The sequence below is a fragment of the Uranotaenia lowii genome, chromosome 2 (assembly GCF_029784155.1).
Source record: "Uranotaenia lowii strain MFRU-FL chromosome 2, ASM2978415v1, whole genome shotgun sequence".
NCBI lineage: Eukaryota > Metazoa > Arthropoda > Insecta > Diptera > Culicidae > Uranotaenia > Uranotaenia lowii.
Window position 1 is genome coordinate 22,366,823 of NC_073692.1, and position 17,935 is coordinate 22,384,757.

General features: G+C 35.9%; 1 protein-coding gene across 1 annotated transcript; it reads left to right on the plus strand.

Annotated features, from left to right (window-relative positions):
- Window positions 1–413: 413 nt before the first annotated feature.
- LOC129741150 (uncharacterized) lies at window positions 414–1,246 on the plus strand. Its single transcript, XM_055732858.1, has 2 exons — window positions 414–630; window positions 696–1,246. The coding sequence occupies exons 1-2, from the start codon at window positions 414–416 to the stop codon at window positions 1,244–1,246; spliced, it is 768 nt and encodes a 255-aa protein (XP_055588833.1).
- The last annotated feature ends 16,689 nt before the right edge of the window (window positions 1,247–17,935 follow it).

Sequence of the window (17,935 nt, forward strand, 5' to 3'; positions counted from 1 at the left end):
AGATCCTCACAGGGAAAGTTCTCAGGGCAGATCCTTACAACGAATGTCCTCACAGGGAAAGTTCTTCTCAGGGCAGAATATTGTCTTAGGCAGATTCTAAATGTCCCTCTTAAGGAATGTCATCTCAGGTAGATCTTCACAGGGTAAGTTCTCGAGGCAGATCCTCACAGGGAAAATTCTCAGGAGAGATCCTCTCAGTAAAATCCTCACAGGGGAAAGTTTTACGGCAGATCCTCTCAGGGAATGTCTTCTCAGACAGTTTCTCACAGGGAATGTCCTCTCAGGGCAGATCCTCACAGGGAAATTTCTCAGGCAGATCCTTACAGGGAAAGTACTCAGGCCAGATCATCACAGGGAATGTCCTCTTGAGCAGATCCTATAGGGAGAATTCTCAGACCAGATCCGCACAGGGAATGTCCTCTCAGGAAAATCCTCACAAGGGAAAGTTCTCCGACAGATCCTCTCAGGGAATGTCTTCTCAGGCAGTTCCTCACAAGAAATGTCCTCTCAGAGAAGGTTCTCAGGCAGATCCTTACAGGGAAAGTTCACAGGTCAGATCCTCACAGGGAATGTCTTCTCCAGGCAGTTACTCACTGGGAATGTCCTTTCAAATGGGACCTCACAGGGAAGGTTCTCAGGACAGATCCTCACAGGGAAATTCTCAAACCAGATCCTCACGGGGAATGTCTTCTTAGGCAAATCCTCACAGGACAGATCCTCTCAGGATAATCTTCATAGGGAAAATTCTCAGAACAGATCCTCTCAGGCAATGTCTTCTCCGGGCAGTTCCTCGCAGGGAATGTCCACTCAGGGCAGATCCTCACAGGGAAAGTTCTCAGGCCAGATCCTCACAGGGAAAATTCTCAGAAGAGATCCTCTCAGGGAATATCTTCTCCGGCAGTTCCTCACAGGGAATGTTCTCTCATGGCAGATCCTCACCGGGAAAGTTCTCAGGGCAAATCCTCTCAGGGAATGTCTTCTCCGGGCAGTTCCTCACAGGGAATGTCCTCTCCAGCAATTCCTCACAGGGAATGTCCTCTCAGGGCAGATCCTCACAGGGAAAAGTTCTCAGGCCAGATCCTCACAGGGAAAGTTCTCAGGCCAGATCCTCACAGGGAAAGTTCTCCGGCAGTTCCTCACAGGGAATGTCTTTTCCGGTCAGTTCCTCACAGGGAATGTCTTCTCCGGCAGTTCCTCACAGGGAATGTCCTCTCAGGGCAGATCCTCACAGGGAATGTACTCTTAAGCAGATCCTCACAGGGAAAATTCGCAGACCAGATCCTCACAGGGAATGTCCTCACTATTAACAGTACAGATCCTCTCAGGGAAAATTCTTAGGGCAGATACTCTCAGGGAATGTCTTCTCCGGCAGTTCCTCACAAGGAATGTCCTTTCACGCAGATCCTCACAGGGAAAGTTCTCAGGTCAGATCCTCACTGGGAAAGTTCTCGGGCAGATCCTCACAGGGAATTTTCACAGGAAAGATCCTCGCAGGGAATGTCCTCTCAGGAAAATCCTCACAGGGGAAAGTTCCCAGGCAGATCCTCTAAGGAAATCGGTATCAAATTTTGAATACGGCGAATGCGCCATTACCTTTGTTTTGAGAAAAACGCATTTCAATTTTCAGAAAATAAAATCAATTTCCTATTTAGCTGCGTACAATCATTTTCCTAAAGAAGTCGCTAAAATGCTTTCAAATTGGTTTAATTTCAACACCCGATCGATAAATATAGCTTTTCCGTACTAATTACCACAAAAAATTAATAAATATAACTGTGGGCCCTTTTACCACAGACTGGTGCTCTCATTTTGTTCATTCGCCAAATTGGAGTGCCCTTTTGAATTGCAGAATGACTATTCGCCTTTTGGATCACTCATTAAAGAAGCAATATTCAAGCAAATTTCGGCTTGAAAGCGGGTCCAAATGATCACGTTAGCACATTCAACGATCTTATAAATACTGATTTGTGCATCTCCTTGTCCTGGAAATTTTTTTTTCGAAAACTTCAATGTCCTTTTTCCATCTCGAGATAACTATTGGCCCTTTTGTTCGCGACGAAATTTCGAGGGGAAATGGGCGAATGAACTGTGGGATTACACACTCATAAAAAAAGCTATTCGCCTTATTTAAAAAATTAAATTTAACTTCACTAAAATAAGAAAAATTGAAAGGAGATCATATTTTCGGATGTAAAATGAATAGTTTAACGCATTTATGTGATAATCTGGATTTGTTTACAGTTGGCGCATTCGCCGTATTCAAAATTCGATACCGAAATGTCTTCTCAGGGCAGATCCTCACAGGGAAAGTTCGCAGAACAGATCCGCACAGGGAATGTTATCCTAGGCAAATCCTCACAGGGGATATTCACAGGACAGATGCTCGCATGGAATGTCTTCTCAGGAAAATCCTCACAGAAAGTTCTCTCCGGGCAAATCTTTACAGAGAATGTTCCTCACATGGAATTTGATACACAAAATGTTTCTCACGGAGAACGTTTTCTATAAAAATGTCACAAGAAACAGGCTATCAACAAATTAACTATAATGGAATGTTATTTAAATACAATAGTTCTCCAAGTATAACTTGAACTTCTCCGCTGAATTCAAATACCATCAAGACTTAATTTCTTAATAATTTCTTCCACACTTGAATGGCTTCATTCGGCATCCATTTTGTTCAACACAAAATATTCAATTTTTTTTATTTTGGCTTCCTAAAGCGTCCATTTTGTTCACAATTTCATTTATGATTTACGAAAACTTGAGCAATTATTCGCCAGTTTCAATCCTCATTACAATATTTACCTTTGAAGGGAATTCGACTGCGCCAATTGTCGTAACCGACCGATTTTCGCACACTCAAGCATCATGAAACATTTAATTTCTTTTCCGCTCCTACAATCACAACCTGTCTTTTGTTCATCTTTCTTCAAACTGGTTTTTCTAATCTGATTTTTCATTTGCTCTGATGTTTTTTTCTCTCTCTCCTGCTCTTTCTCGTGATGAAAGAACACTATATTTTTATCACTGGGTTTTCTCTATACCATGTGCACCGATGGAAATTATCAGTTAATATTCATTTATCATACTAGACATTTACCTCTATTTATATTTTATTTACATCAAGAACGTTTAGCTTATGATAACATAGATTTCATTCACTATATTCACTATATTCACTATACTATATACACTATATACACTATATACACTATATACACAATATTCACAGTGAAAATAAATTCATTCTGTTATTTGATTCGGAAAAATAGCTTAGCTTAGCTTAGCTTGATTGACTACTCACATCCACCTGAATCAGTGAACCCGAAATGCTCTGTTACTATTTAAAAAAAAAGATCTTTATAGAAATGTTTTTCTTTCATTTAGTTGTTAATTAGTGATATGATTGTTCAATTTCTATTGTTTTAAAATAAATGCATTTCGAAAACCATGATCGCAGGCGTGGCTCAGTAGAACGAATTCCACATCGCCAATGGTTGCTACTCCGTGATTGACCGAGGCCACCAATTTTGTTCAAAGGTCAAATGAATGGTGTTTGGGACTGACAGCACATTCACAATGCCCAAAACTGATGCTCTCTCTTTAATCATCAATAACGGCGCCGGCCACGTCCTAGTAGTCAAAAGATAGATTGGAAAAGAGAGAAAGGGATAAAAGATATAACTCGTGCTTTAAGACCGAGGTCACCTCTGCATCCTAGCAAATAATTTTTTGGGATTGTGGGTTAAAGGATATGATCAGGAAACACTTTTGACTAGTGCGATCTTGTAAACCAAGTAAATCTGCTAAAACTGAAACCTTGATTTATTGCCTTATTGATTGTATTTTCAATACTGTTTAGCATAGGTGTTTTATTAATCAAATATTCAAAAAAAAAATATTTATTTTTTAAGGATTTCCTAAAAATATCTCGAGTTTCTCATCAATTAAAAGGGCCATTATAAAAGAAATCTCTAATCGTTAAAATTATTAAAAAGCCTTAATTTTTCGAGTACTGTTCAACACATTATTTGACTTTTTTTTCTTGATTGTTGGTTAACTTACTAATTTATGTTTCGAAATTTAATAAATTTGCAGGTACAGCTACTTATCACTTCTATTCTGCATTTCACTCATTAACTAATTCATCGAAATCAGCAATATCTAAGCTCGTTCAGATTTGAGAAGGATGAGTAGATTACTTTTGTTTTTAACCTGAACAATAAAATGTTGTAAGCAAATATATGGTGATTATTTTGGAAATGGTAAAAATTTTGGCTTTTAATGTTAAGACTTTTAATCCCAAATATTTTAATGTTATTGTTTTTCTATTTGTAGGTTTAATCGGCTCGGGGAACTCAATTTTTTGTTAAAAAAAACGTTTATTAGAAGGTTTCGATAAAATTAAAACGATAGATAATATTCCAGACTATAAAATAATTATTTTTCATTTTTGTAGGGTAACATTGATGTTTGTCAAAGTTTTTATGTCCTATCCATTTGACTACTTTCTTATGCAAAAAGTAAATTACTTTAAAAAAAAATAAATCTTAAAAATGGTTAACCCTACTATCAACTATGATCTACTCAAAACAAAAATAGTTATTAACGAAATGTACAAAAAATGTACAAAAATCTCGCAAAATGGATCCGCCTGTGGCTCAGGCACATTGAAAGAAAAAATACGCTTGACAAAAATTGTTGATCCTAGTCAGTCAAAAGTCTTGTGCTCATGCACCTCTACTAAGGCTCGCCAGCATTCAAGTAATGAAAATAAATAAAAACAGATACTTAGCTTCGATTTGTCGATGAACCATCCGGTAATAACATTCCTATAAATGAAATATATAATCCATTCCAAATATCCAGCTATCTTTCTTCATCTGGCTGAATGTACTGCTCCGTTGTTTTTGTTGCCTTTTTCGCTGATGAATTCGTATTTTCAGATCATTTCCAGTTGAATATCTTCGCTTCATATTTCAAACATTTTGCCTGTTCCTGTGGATCCCGGTCCATCATAAATAACCACCGAAGTTTTAACGACTTTATGATTTTTCAATTTAATATTTTCACCATTTTGACATGCGAAAGAAAACGCTTCCCGAGAGCACTTGAAAAATTTCTGCAGAAAAAAAAAACCTCTCCCGAGCAGACTTTGATGCCCAAATTGATAGCTAATTGAAAGCAGTATATGCTGTCAATAGCAAATTGATAGCATCTTTTGCTATTGAATTTTGTACGAGAGCAAAATTAGGTATAATTTAGGTCTCAGGTATTTTGATTTTACAGCAAGATAAGACCACATTTAGGTATCAACAGCAAATGGTGAGCAAAATTTGGTATACACTTTAACTTAAGAGCAAAACTAGGCATCATGGAGGTGTCATTTTCTTAAATAAAATGCAAACCCGAGACCAAACTTTAAATATCATTTGCTGTAAAACTTAACCAATGGCAAAGTTAGGCATCATTGGGACATCCCTAATTTTAACCAAATAAACATTTTAAATCAAAATTGAAGCATAACTTTGTAATAATATATTAATTTACTTCTGCTTAAAAACAAAAATTGATAGCAAAAGTAGGCATGATGAGCTGTCCATATTTTTTAAAATAATGTTTATGAATCAATTCAAACACCGGTAACTCAGATCTTAATTCACAAAATTGGGTAAGAGCCGAACAAGGTTTTTTTTTAAATCTTGAGCTTCAAATGTTTGTTTTTAACAATTCAAGCTCCTATATCAAAATCATCATTTTTATCGAAAAGTAAAAAAATTATTTACCAATTCAAGCAACACAACTGGAAAGGTTTGAAAATGTTGTTTTGAGTCTCATCAAAGATATCGTTCATAAAAGTCAAAATAGTTATTTATGCAACACTTTTTAAAAAGTGATTTTTTCAGCACGAGTCGTAAGTTTACATCGGGTGCTGATAAAATTGAGTTTTGCAACGGGTTACATAAACAATATTATGCGGATTCGGAAAATTCCCTTAAAATTCATTAATTAACATGAGAACATCTCAACAAATAACCGCATGCGGACGAACATGCCAATGACTGAAAAATTCAGATCTAGTAGGTTGTAAACTGTGCATTTGTAAGCAGAAAAAGTGTCGAAAAGAAGCACTTTTTGATACTGTTTTCGGTGTCTTTTGATTTTTAAAACGAAAACATTTTGTGTTTCAGAGGCAGATAATATGCAAGCATATGTCGATTACTTGCAATGAATATTTTTCCCTCTTTCTATTCTTCAATGATTCTTTTTAACAGCAAATCTTCCAAAATTATTATTTTTTTGGAATTTCAATGCGATTATGGAAATGGAAATATGGAAATGTACAAAAGATTCGACAATTGTATTCTTTTTTTCATTCTTAATGTGATATTACATTCAAATGAGATATAACTACCTTACTCATACAAAAATAAACCAATTTTTATAATATTTAGGAATTCTGAGTATATACAAATAAATATTCATGGTTATTACAATTCTAAAAAAGTGTTATGAATACTTCTCATTATATCTTGAGTACCTAGTGAATTTTAATAATATTTTGAGTTTATAAAATGCAACTCAGTTTCGTTCCAACGCATAACCTAACGTTAAGTTAAATTTTGTAACAGTGTATGTGTTACAAAATAGTGTTAGTGTTGTTATTGTTTTGATTTACTGCGCGGAGTTTTTTTGTACGGGATTTTCTTGGGTGGACATCCCGATTGATACGGGGATGTTTCGGTTCGGGTTACACAAATGGTTCCGGTGCCACCGGTTGCTCCTCTTCATTACCAGCGTGACCAGCAATCAACAACCGACTCATAGGGCTGAGATAAAAGATCTCCACTGCTAGCGATCCGGAGCCAGCGTCTTCGCTTGCTGCCAGCCAAGGTTCTACTCAACTGTGTGGATTCCAGCGGCTGTACTACACCGCCACGAGCTGTGGCTCTTAGACGGACCCAAGATGACGAATGGCCCAAAGAAGGCGGGAGATACTGGTTGATCAGTTTTGCGAAAAGGTAAGAGTTTTATTTCTTTTTTCTTTAACATTAAATTTGAGTTAAGTGTGTCGAACAATTCCTCACGTGTTAATCATTATCTGCAAAAATTCTGATAATTTACTTATTTTATTTCTATCTTTTCGATTGAATCAAAACTTCTATCTTTTCGATTGAATCAAAACTGCTTGAATTCGCAAAATATATGAGGCCCTCAGGATCAGATGTATGCAAGTGCCAAAATCATTTATTTTGAGTTACTTAAGTATATCTAACGATTCTTCAGGTTTTAATGTATATCTGGTGCAAAACTCAGATTTTTTATAATTTTTTTAACTTTTTTTTGAATGAATTCGTTAAATATATATTTAAAAAAAAATCGAGAACCTACACAACTTTGGAGCGCGTTTTTCTCGAAACTATTATTTAAGTACTTGCACTCTTCTGATCCTTAGCGTCCTCATATGGTAATTCATTATCTCTTAATTATCATTTGAGCACAAAAAAAACAGTAACTGAACATTTTTCATGATCATGGATGAAGAGGACAATTGTGGCTAACTCTTCCGCATTTGTTTAACACGTAAAAAGTTTTTATTTAAAAAAAATCTAAGAATTTTTTCAAGAATTCACCACACCGTGATATTCTTCCCTTAAAAAAAAAAATCTTAGAGTTCACATATTGAAATTTCTATCAAAAATATTTATCATCAAAATAAAGACGCTTGAAGCGAAATCACGCTTTGAAGCACACTATTACAATATTAAGCTATTTAATACATGTTGATTCTGAAAAGTCAACTAATATGCCAATTTTATTCTTTCAGGATCAATTGAATGATGGTTTTCACAACGGTACGCAGGAAAAAGATGATTTATTTCATGTCCAATGCGAACGAAATATGGTAAAAATGATCACATTTTCATATGTGATGAAAGAAATTAGAGAAACATGAACTATCAAAGAATGAAAGAACATAAGCCGTAAATAATCATGAAAATTTCGAAAAAAGATACAACGGCTCACCGACAGGACTTGAACCTGCAATCTCCGCTTCGGTACAACGGCGCGTTAGCCAATTCCACCACGGTGAACGTGATGGAACCGGCGAACACGAGCAATCGAGCTCTGCCGATCAACTGCTGGACCTTCTATCGAAACACCATGTATATCCCGCATGTGATCTTTCCCTCTATTGATCTCTCTTGTTTCTCTAAACCCCACCCATCGACTCGGGATTTTAGCCGAGCGAGCACATGGTCGATTGCTTCGGGGTTTGCCGCAACTTACGGGTCAGATGAAGAAGCAATCAGTGCCGCTCAAGGTTCCGAGCAGACCAGTTACACAGGGAGGTGTTGCTCTGTTGAAATCAATACTGATGTTATGAAATCGCTTGGTACATCTTTGTACCTGAAAATGATCACATTTTCATATGTGATGAAAGAAATTAGAGAAACATGAACTATCAAAGAACGAAAGAACATAAGCCGTAAATATCATGAAAATTTCGAAAAAGATACAACGGCTCACCGACAGGACTTGAACCTGCAATCTCCGCTTCGGTACAACGGAGCGTTAGCCAATTCCACCACGGTTTTTCAACAGAGCAACACCTCCCTGTGTAACTGGTCTGCTCGGAACCTTGAGCGGCACTGATTGCTTCTTCATCTGACCGTAAGTTGCGGCAAACCCGAAGCAATCGACCATGTGCTCGCTCGGCTAAAATCCCGAGTCGATGGGTGGGGTTAGAGAAACAAGAGAGATCAATAGAGGGAAAGATCACATGCGGGATATACATGGTGTTTCGATAGAAGGTCCAGCAGTTGATCGGCAGAGCTCGATTGCTCGTGTTCGCCGGTTCCATCACGTTCACCGTGGTGGAATTGGCTAACGCGCCGTTGTACCGAAGCGGAGATTGCAGGTTCAAGTCCTGTCGGTGAGCCGTTGTATCTTTTTCGAAATTTTCATGATATTTACGGCTTATGTTCTTTCGTTCTTTGATAGTTCATGTTTCTCTAATTTCTTTCATCACATATGAAAATGTGATCATTTTCAGGTACAAAGATGTACCAAGCGATTTCATAACATCAGTATTGGTAAAAATGATGACTGATAATCTGCCAGAAGATTCAAAAACAAATCCGAAAAATAGCGTTGCAATGCATTGTAAAGTTCGTTGAGGTGAGTGAAAAATTTTTATCTCATAGTTTCATCAAAAGCAAACCTTCAATGTATACCGAACCAGTAAATGTTAAAATAACAATTCAAAGATAAGAATTTAAGTTCACTAAACCATTTTTAACTTGCCATACTACTTAACATTATTTCATGTTGTATTAATTGTATATGTGGGCGTTTTGAATTACGGTATATGCCAATACATGTATGGTATACGAAACCACTTTGATTTATAGTTGCATACTTGAAGGCGATTTTAACACCGCATGCTATTGAGAATATCACCTTCAGTTAAAGCTACATAGCTACAGTATGTATTTAGAATTTTATTAAATTGTACACGTTTATTCAAGCTTTTGTTGTGGTATGTGATTTAAATGTACCTCGAGTAGATTTCAAAAGTTGATACGTTCATTTTCATGCTATATGTAAATAGATCTTAAATTATAACAAGTTACAGTTATATGTAAAAAGACACATTTTTCAATTGAGATATAACGACGAAGATGAAGACCAAGGGCTTCAATTCATTAGATTCCTTATAGTAATCATATCAGCACCAACACGTGAGATGGGTCTACGTAAATATGTTTTTATCGAAACGATGGTGTTATCATGCAAAAATAGCTCGCAATTGTTTATAGACCCTATAGCTGGAGTTTGAAATTCGTCTTAATATTTTATACACCCTTCGCATTGTACTGCACTCAGAGGAAATCTTGTTATAAATTTCATAAGATACATCTTATGAACCACTTTTTTGCGTCCAAACTAATTTTTCATAAGAGTCTTATGAAATTCTTTCAATTTTCATACGATGTTCTTATGAAAAATAGGAGAAACGGCATTGTGAAAAAATGATGAACACATTCATTCATAGCATCAGTGTTTTTTTTATCATCTAACAGTACGAAGCAATCGCCAGTTCATAGTTATTATAATTTTTCTTCAATGTTAAATGTTATTGTTATCTCCGGAATGGTAAGTTCGATTTGATGTTTTGGTGTGAACGTTGAATATATTAATAAACTAAAATACATTATTTGTTTACTTTTCAGCAAACTGATCGGCAAAAAACGCAAGGTCGAAGATTAAGATGCGGCAAAAAATAACTTTGATGGAGCCGTCTGTTGATGCGCTGCTGATGGTGACCATGAAGGATTTAATTTTAAACAAATTTGGCAAACAATAAAGTGAATGTTTTCAGCATGAAATATCGAGAATTTTTCTTATTAGAAAGTGATTTACTGTTTCCATAAGAATCTCTTATGAAAAGCAACAACCTCTCATTGAAGTAGGCGTTCATCTTCAGAATTCATTCGCGTCATAAGACAATCTTATGAATTTCATTAATTTTTCTTATGGCGCCACTTCATAAGAGAATCTTATGGCATACATAATAGTATTTTTCTGAGTGTGTATGTCTCATATGTGTGAGTGAGATGGCGATTATTATGAATTATGAATTCATAAACTTTTTATCATGCCTTGTTACCGAATTTCGGTAATAATAAACACGGCATTCATTCATCAGAGCATCAAAAAATAACAATTTAAAATGTTTGCTTGAACAAAAATTCCTGCCAAGTATATCATTATTTCACTTAAAGTCGTTTCACACATTGTGATGAAAATATGTACTGAAACACGTTTGTTCGGATAATCTCATAAATTTTGTGTACTTGTTAGTATTTTTCAGTAACTTTGAATTTCCGAATGAAATAATAACAACCAATCTTGAGAGCGATACCGATTTAAAATTTTTATTCGTGTATGATAAGTAATAACAAATATTTAAGCTTATCAATGAATAGGTATAATGAAAATTCAACCAAATTCTGTTCTAATATTAAATGTGATTACCTACCCGTTGCATAAATAAAGGCGATTTAACAATACATGAATATTTATCTCACACGTGTGAAGTACCTACGATTGCATAAACTAAGGCAATTTTAATACTCGAGCGAATATTTATAATAAAATTATAGCAAAATCTGTGATGATGCTTTGTTAGTAAAATTTAGTTTATTTTGCCTGAATAAAGGTGTAGCTTGTAAGAGATTCTTCAAATGCGTTTAGAAATGGTTAACTAAATTTCCGATGAAATCATAAAAATACTTTATGCTGGTCAAGCATAGTAACAAGAAATTAACATTGAGTACTTAATACCGAAATTGATATAACAGTTGCATAAAATGAGGCGTTTGGTATTGGACCATCCCGCAATACTAAATACTTATATATAAATATATATATTTTTTAAAGTTATTATTTTGTCTGAAAATATTTCAATTCATTCTATCCCGAGTATACTTATACGCAAAACTATAGCGAATTTTGCTATCACGCCTTGAGTGTCAAATTAGCTTTCATTTGCTTGACATAAGGTTGTACACAGCTAAAATGAGAGTAATATTTTCATACATGAATAGTAACGTTCTGCCAAATTTTGCTTGTTCTGAGGCCTAAACGACACCCCGCTTTTCATAAATATTGAGAGCTTGTTGATGCCAAAATTTGCTGTAAAGGAAATTAGATTGATGCCTTATATTGGCATGATTGTGCTCTCCAAGCTCTCAAAAAATGAGCTGTAGTTAAGGTCTCAGTTTTAGCAAAATTAGGCATCACTTTGCTAACCATGTATGGAAATTTATGCTCTCATTTTTGCTGTGTACCACCTTATGTCAAGCAAAATGAGAGCATATTTGGCTCTCAGGGCGTGATAGCAAAATTTGCTATAATTTTGCCATAAAAGTCTGCTCGGGCTGTAATTTGATTCGGAAAAATAGTGGAAAAAATATTTTATTTCAAGTTTATCTACACATAAAAATAAGTAGTTTGTTAACATTTCTCAATGGAAAAATGAAATATGTTGAAATTCTTGACTTTATTTTGAACTGTGTCAGTTTCAATCAAATTTTTCTGCTGCTTTTGGCGACAAATTTAGTGAACCGATTCGATTTTCAGTGCACGTTTTTTACACAAATCCGATCGAAAGTTATAATTATTATGCATCCTAATGATAATTTAGGACTAAGCAAAGAAGAAGATCGATGTATCATTTCGATAATCGGTCTGTATTCATGGAAAACTCCAATCCAAAATTTAGAATTAAACACGTGTTTTTGTTTACATTTTACCGAACAGCACCTTGAGAGGAGGGCGATTTGTCCATAAATTCATGGGAGCATTTTGATCGGATATTTAAAGTTTAAAATATTTTCAGTTTACCACAAAAAAAATTAACCACAGATTTTCATCAATTGATGATTTGAATATATGACTTGAACAACCAATAAAATCAATGGTGAGGATGTTTTAAGCAATCATCTTGGTGAAAAGCCTATTTCATTTGATCACTTTTTAGTAAAAAGTTTTTACAACTTAAGTGATGGATAGCCACCACAAAAATTTATTTGATTGTTATTCGTGTTTTCATAAATATCTGGTAACCTGTTTTATTAGAACTTCAAGGTATTGGATTTAAGAACACATTTGTGTACAAAGAATCCTCGAAAAACTTCGCAAATCTCCAAAATTCATCAAAATATAGTCGCTGACGTTTTACCCCGCAAGAGCATTATGGACAGAAGAACCCAAAGGGTTTATCCCCATTTGTTACCATAGGCTTGTTTTGAAGAATCTGTAACATTTTTAGCCTGCAAAATATTACCAATTTGTTTTTAATTCGCTACCCCGAAGGGCCAGTGACATTAAGACTGTCCGCCAAATAAGGGTTTTGAACGTAATCACCGTTATAGCTCAACGTAGTTGCATGAGGTGTGACTGACAAGCACTTCCACCAAGGAAACCTAAGGCTCGAATGGTTCATCATCTACATCTTCAGGTAGTATAAATCCGGGGACAGAACGATCACCGTCAGTAAAGAGGCAAAGAAAACCGATTCTCGCGCCACCCTACATCTTGTGTAAATCGGGCGACAAAACGATCCGGGGAAATGAAATGAAGGGAGAAAATTCGTCAATGATCACACAAATTGTGAAGCCAATGATTAAATTTGTGGTAATTTTTGGCGATTTGTTAGAGAGAATTAAAAGGTTTGAGTTGAAATGAGAGAAAACAATGCTCAGAGAGAGTGAAAATGTGCTAATTGTTGCAAATTGTTGCAATTTCTGAAGCAGTTGTGGATTTTTGATTCTTACACTCCAAATGCAAAGAATTCTCTCTTGATTTCATTCCTGATTCTAAAAGTGCAATTCCCCAATTTAGCAGTGCATCTTCACTATGGGGCGTGACATCGCAGCGGTTCCAATAAGAAGCACCACTACAGCGACTAAGCCCTCCTGTCTGAGAGGTATGAAATAACCAGGCGGCGGCAACGCTATTCAAACCGTATGGAGCACATCTCTCATATTTCCCCTTTTTTTCCCTCGTTTTGACAGATTTAAGCTTTTTCCTCAGATTTAAGCTTTCGTCTCCTATGCTCTCAAGGCAAAAAAAGCTTAAATCTGAGGAAAAAAAGCTTAAAAACGAGATTCACGACCACTAATTTAAAAGATGTTGATCACACGATACATAGACAAATCGTGTAACGTTGCCGCCATCTGTTTATAGGCAAATCGTAAGCTGTTGATGATCACTGACAATTTCCTTTCCTACAGGGCTTTTGTATAGGTGCCAACTCTACGCTGGAACCGAATCTAACACCACGAATGTATCAGCCGAATTTCCCAGACCCCTGCAATGAAACAGGGTTTGTCTTTGTATCGTGTGACCAACATCTTTTGGCTAAGTGTTGGTGAATTACGTTTTTAAGCTTTTTTCCCTCAGATTTAAGCTTTTTTGCCTTGAGAGCATAAGAGATGAAAGTTCAGATCTGAGAAAAAAAGCTTAAATCTGTGGAAAAAACCTTAAATCTGAGAGATGTGCTCCACACGGATTGTTTATCATTACAGCCTTGTGGTTTGGATTGGAATTTGATTGGACCGATAGGAGAAGCCTAAGCTCACCAGATATTTTACCCACTTATCCAGGCAGGGAAAATCCGGACTATTTTGTCTAGAATCCTTGAAAAATCCGGCCATTCGAATGCGAAAGTTACAACCCAAAATCTGGGCAATATCCAGTCAAATTTAGGAATTCTTCAATTAATGTCAAAAAGAAAAAATACTTGAAAAGATGTTTATTTATCGAAACACATAAGCCAGTTTATTTGGATAAACTTTGTTAAAAAATTGTTATCAAGCAATTTCTTTGATTTTTAAAATAAAGTAAGAACATTTGGGCAAAATTAGGGCAATCAGGCAACTTTAGTGAGCCTAATATTGTTGAAAATTCGACATTCGAGACAAAGGATCGCACCCAAAATTCATACACCAATTTCTTTGCCCATGACTTTTCATAGCGTTTTTCGAGTACAGTCTTTAAATATCTATCAACAAGTTAGAACATTTTTGAAAAACTGTAATAGAATTGTGAACCTTAAGATTTTGAGGGTTTGATATTAGTTCTGAGTCGAGATTGTTTCTCTTGATTCACTTTAGTGGTTCATCAAAATTTGATTATGAATTTTAAATTTTGAGTTTAGTGAAAAACTTTTTGCTTGACATTTTTCGGACCCTAATGTGGGATCTCTCACCCCGTTAATACGGTAATAGTTGAATCATTTAACCCCATTTAACACATTTTGAACAGTAATCCAAAAAATTTGAAAATGATATTTTAAAACTGTTGAAGTACGCAGGTTTGTGTTGAAATTGAGTCTTTTTTTATTTCCATCGTCAAGTCCTTATATAATAACTTAATACTATAGCGATGATCATCTTGTCGCTTAAAACTAACTGATTGCCAAACTCAGAATCAGTTCTTATTTACTATCGGATGCTGCGATATCCTCTCAGAATAAACTGCCAACAATGCTGGGTTCCTCTGGACCACATGCTGTGTTGGCTAAGCTAATCGTGTATGATGACAACATTTGTACTGTTGTCATCATCATCAATCATTATTAGCTGTTAAAACTCTATTGTTCTCATTATGCAAATTGACCCAACAAATGAAAGATGAAACTAAAACAAAGCAATGTGGTTTTGGTTAACATAAGAAGCAGTCGGCAGCGATCCGGAATCCAGAATAATATGGAAAATCTGGCCACGGGATCGAACTTCAAAGGATCCGAAATCATGAGTATCAAACACAAAGAATTCTTTAAAATCCAGCTATTCCTTTTTGAACAAATCCAAAAACATGCAACTTACAGGAAAAGAAATTTTGTTCTGTGTTGATACAAGTTGCTACATGGCAATTTTATGTGGTGTTGTTTTTATGTGAATTACATACAGAACTTTAAAAGAATTTAGAATAAAAACCAAATATATCTGAGAAGTGACTTTTTAAGTGAAAAATTAAGTCAGCTATTTCTGATTGTAGACTCTCGCCTTTCTTGCTTCCTGTGTCGGTGTTGTACAGTTACGCGTCAAAAACTTTTGCTTAAAATTCGGGCTTTTGGATTCTTAATTGTTCTGTCGTGCAGTTATGCTTAAAAAAACTTGATTTCTCTTATTCGCCCTGATTTGTCCTAATACGCCCCACTTACTAAGCTGTCTGTTTAAGCACTGAAGAGAAGGTTCATTTTTAGAAACGTTGCACAGAAGTCCTAAACCTATGCCTGCGAAATGATTTATTTTCAATTTTCGGCATTTTAGGACCAAAGCAGGTTCTAGGTCCAAAGTAGGCTCACTCACCCTAAATGAAATAATTGTCAAAATTGATCGTTTTTACGGTATTATAACATTGAGTGATAATTTTTTGTGTTAATTTCAATTAATTTATTTCCCTGTGACTATGCTCCATATACAGGTGAAATAAAATTTGAATACCACGAATGGTAAAATGAGTTTCATCTGAAAATCAACCTTTAGCTTTACTTTGCATTACTGAGAGGGAATACTGAATCCGTGCTTGTTGACAGGTTTCAATACAACACGTTGAGTTCTTGAAATAATTTAAATTTATGAAGTCTTTCCTGGTAGAGTCATTTCTGATGAAATGCACGAAAAATCCATTCCGGTTGGGACAATCCCGTTCAAAATTGGAATATTATTTATTCCACTGTTATTTTTCGGTTGTTGATGAATTTACATTTCGTTTCGGTCACTCTAGATCACGAACGGCAAACGTTTGCCGAGACATGCAGCTTAACAGGAATCGTAGCTTTTTCGCTGGTTTTCTTTTTTCACTTTTCCTTTTCCTAGCGTGGTGGCATGGCGAATAGACTATCGCCACTAAACTTTTTGGAGGCTAGCCGCCTGAAAGGGCTGGGAAAAATGAGAGCGTGGGTGACGAGAATTATGCAAAAAAGGTCTTTTAGTTTGTTTCAAAACTCGTTATTGTCCACGTGCCACGAGTTTCTTGTGACTTTCGGGCAAATTTACATAAAGAAGGGAAAAACTCGTAAAACGTTTCCACCCCAAAGTGACACTCGTGGAATTTGGTCACATACAAACTGCGCCGTCACATACCTACTCATACATAAACTAACCATATTCATATGGAAAAGTGAAATGCTACTTTTTTTCCTATTCTCCTTTTTCTAGTTGTTTTTGCTATTCGACCAATCTTGCACGTAAAGTTTCACACTCAAAAAACCTGACATGGGAAAACGAGAAAAGAGCATCCTAACAGAATTACTTGATTTCTGTTTGTGAAAGCTCAGATGCATCCACTCGTCGAGGGTTCTCAGACATTTGGCTGCATTCCAAAGCAAAGCCACAGAAAATTGCATTCGTCCATGTATCCGGGCTCTTGAGAGGGGCACCCTTAGAGTGTTCTGTTCAGTCAAACCGGAGACTTTTCCACAGAAAAATTTGGAAGTGTCCCTCTGGGAGAAAACAACAAAAAAGCCCTCTCGATAGATGGCCAGAACATATGGTGAAACTCTTAGGAACAACCACTAACAGAATCATTCGAAACAGCCAAGCCGAGGAGAGTAATGAATCTGACCCCAATTCCCTGGGTACTAATTTTCCGAAGCGCTCGGCAATCCGGCAAACAACACTGAAGATGGAAATGGCCAGAACGGGCCGCATTAATATTTATTAAAATATGTTTTATTCGACCGGATTCCTCTGGCTGCTTCCACCAGTACAAAAGTCCACCTTGTATGACAATCCCCGGGAACCACAAACGGGTGACCCTCTCCTTTCTGTTAAGGGGACAAGAGAAGTTTTCCGAGCCTGGATAAAAGTATTCTTACCGACAACAAACCAGAACAGCATCATCGTAAATGTATACGCTGCTGGTCCCCCGCAGCTTTGTTGACGGTTAGTTATGATTGGAAATTAATGCAAATCATAACTGCCGGAAGGATTATTTCTGGCGGCATACATTAAGCTTCGGAAGGATAAACATATTGCAATTTATACATAGTTCTTTGCTTCAAGTTTTTACTGAACAAACAAGCGTTTCCAAAAAAAAGCGACGAAATTTTAGAAAATATCTCAACAAAGCAAAATGGAAAAGGCTTCCATTTATCATACACTAGCTGACCCGGTGTGCTTTGCTACACCTTTCGATGATACATTCAGAATTTATTCAAATTTTAATTGTTTTGTTGGCATTATTTTAAATGAAATTATTACATAATTCATAAGCAACCGAGATAAAATTGGAGCTGCAGCAGGAGTTTCGGATTGCAGCACAAAAATAACTTGAACTTATATTCTGAATCTTGATCTATAAATTTGTGTTAGAAATCTGATAATTTTATTCTTTTGATTTAAGCTTTGCT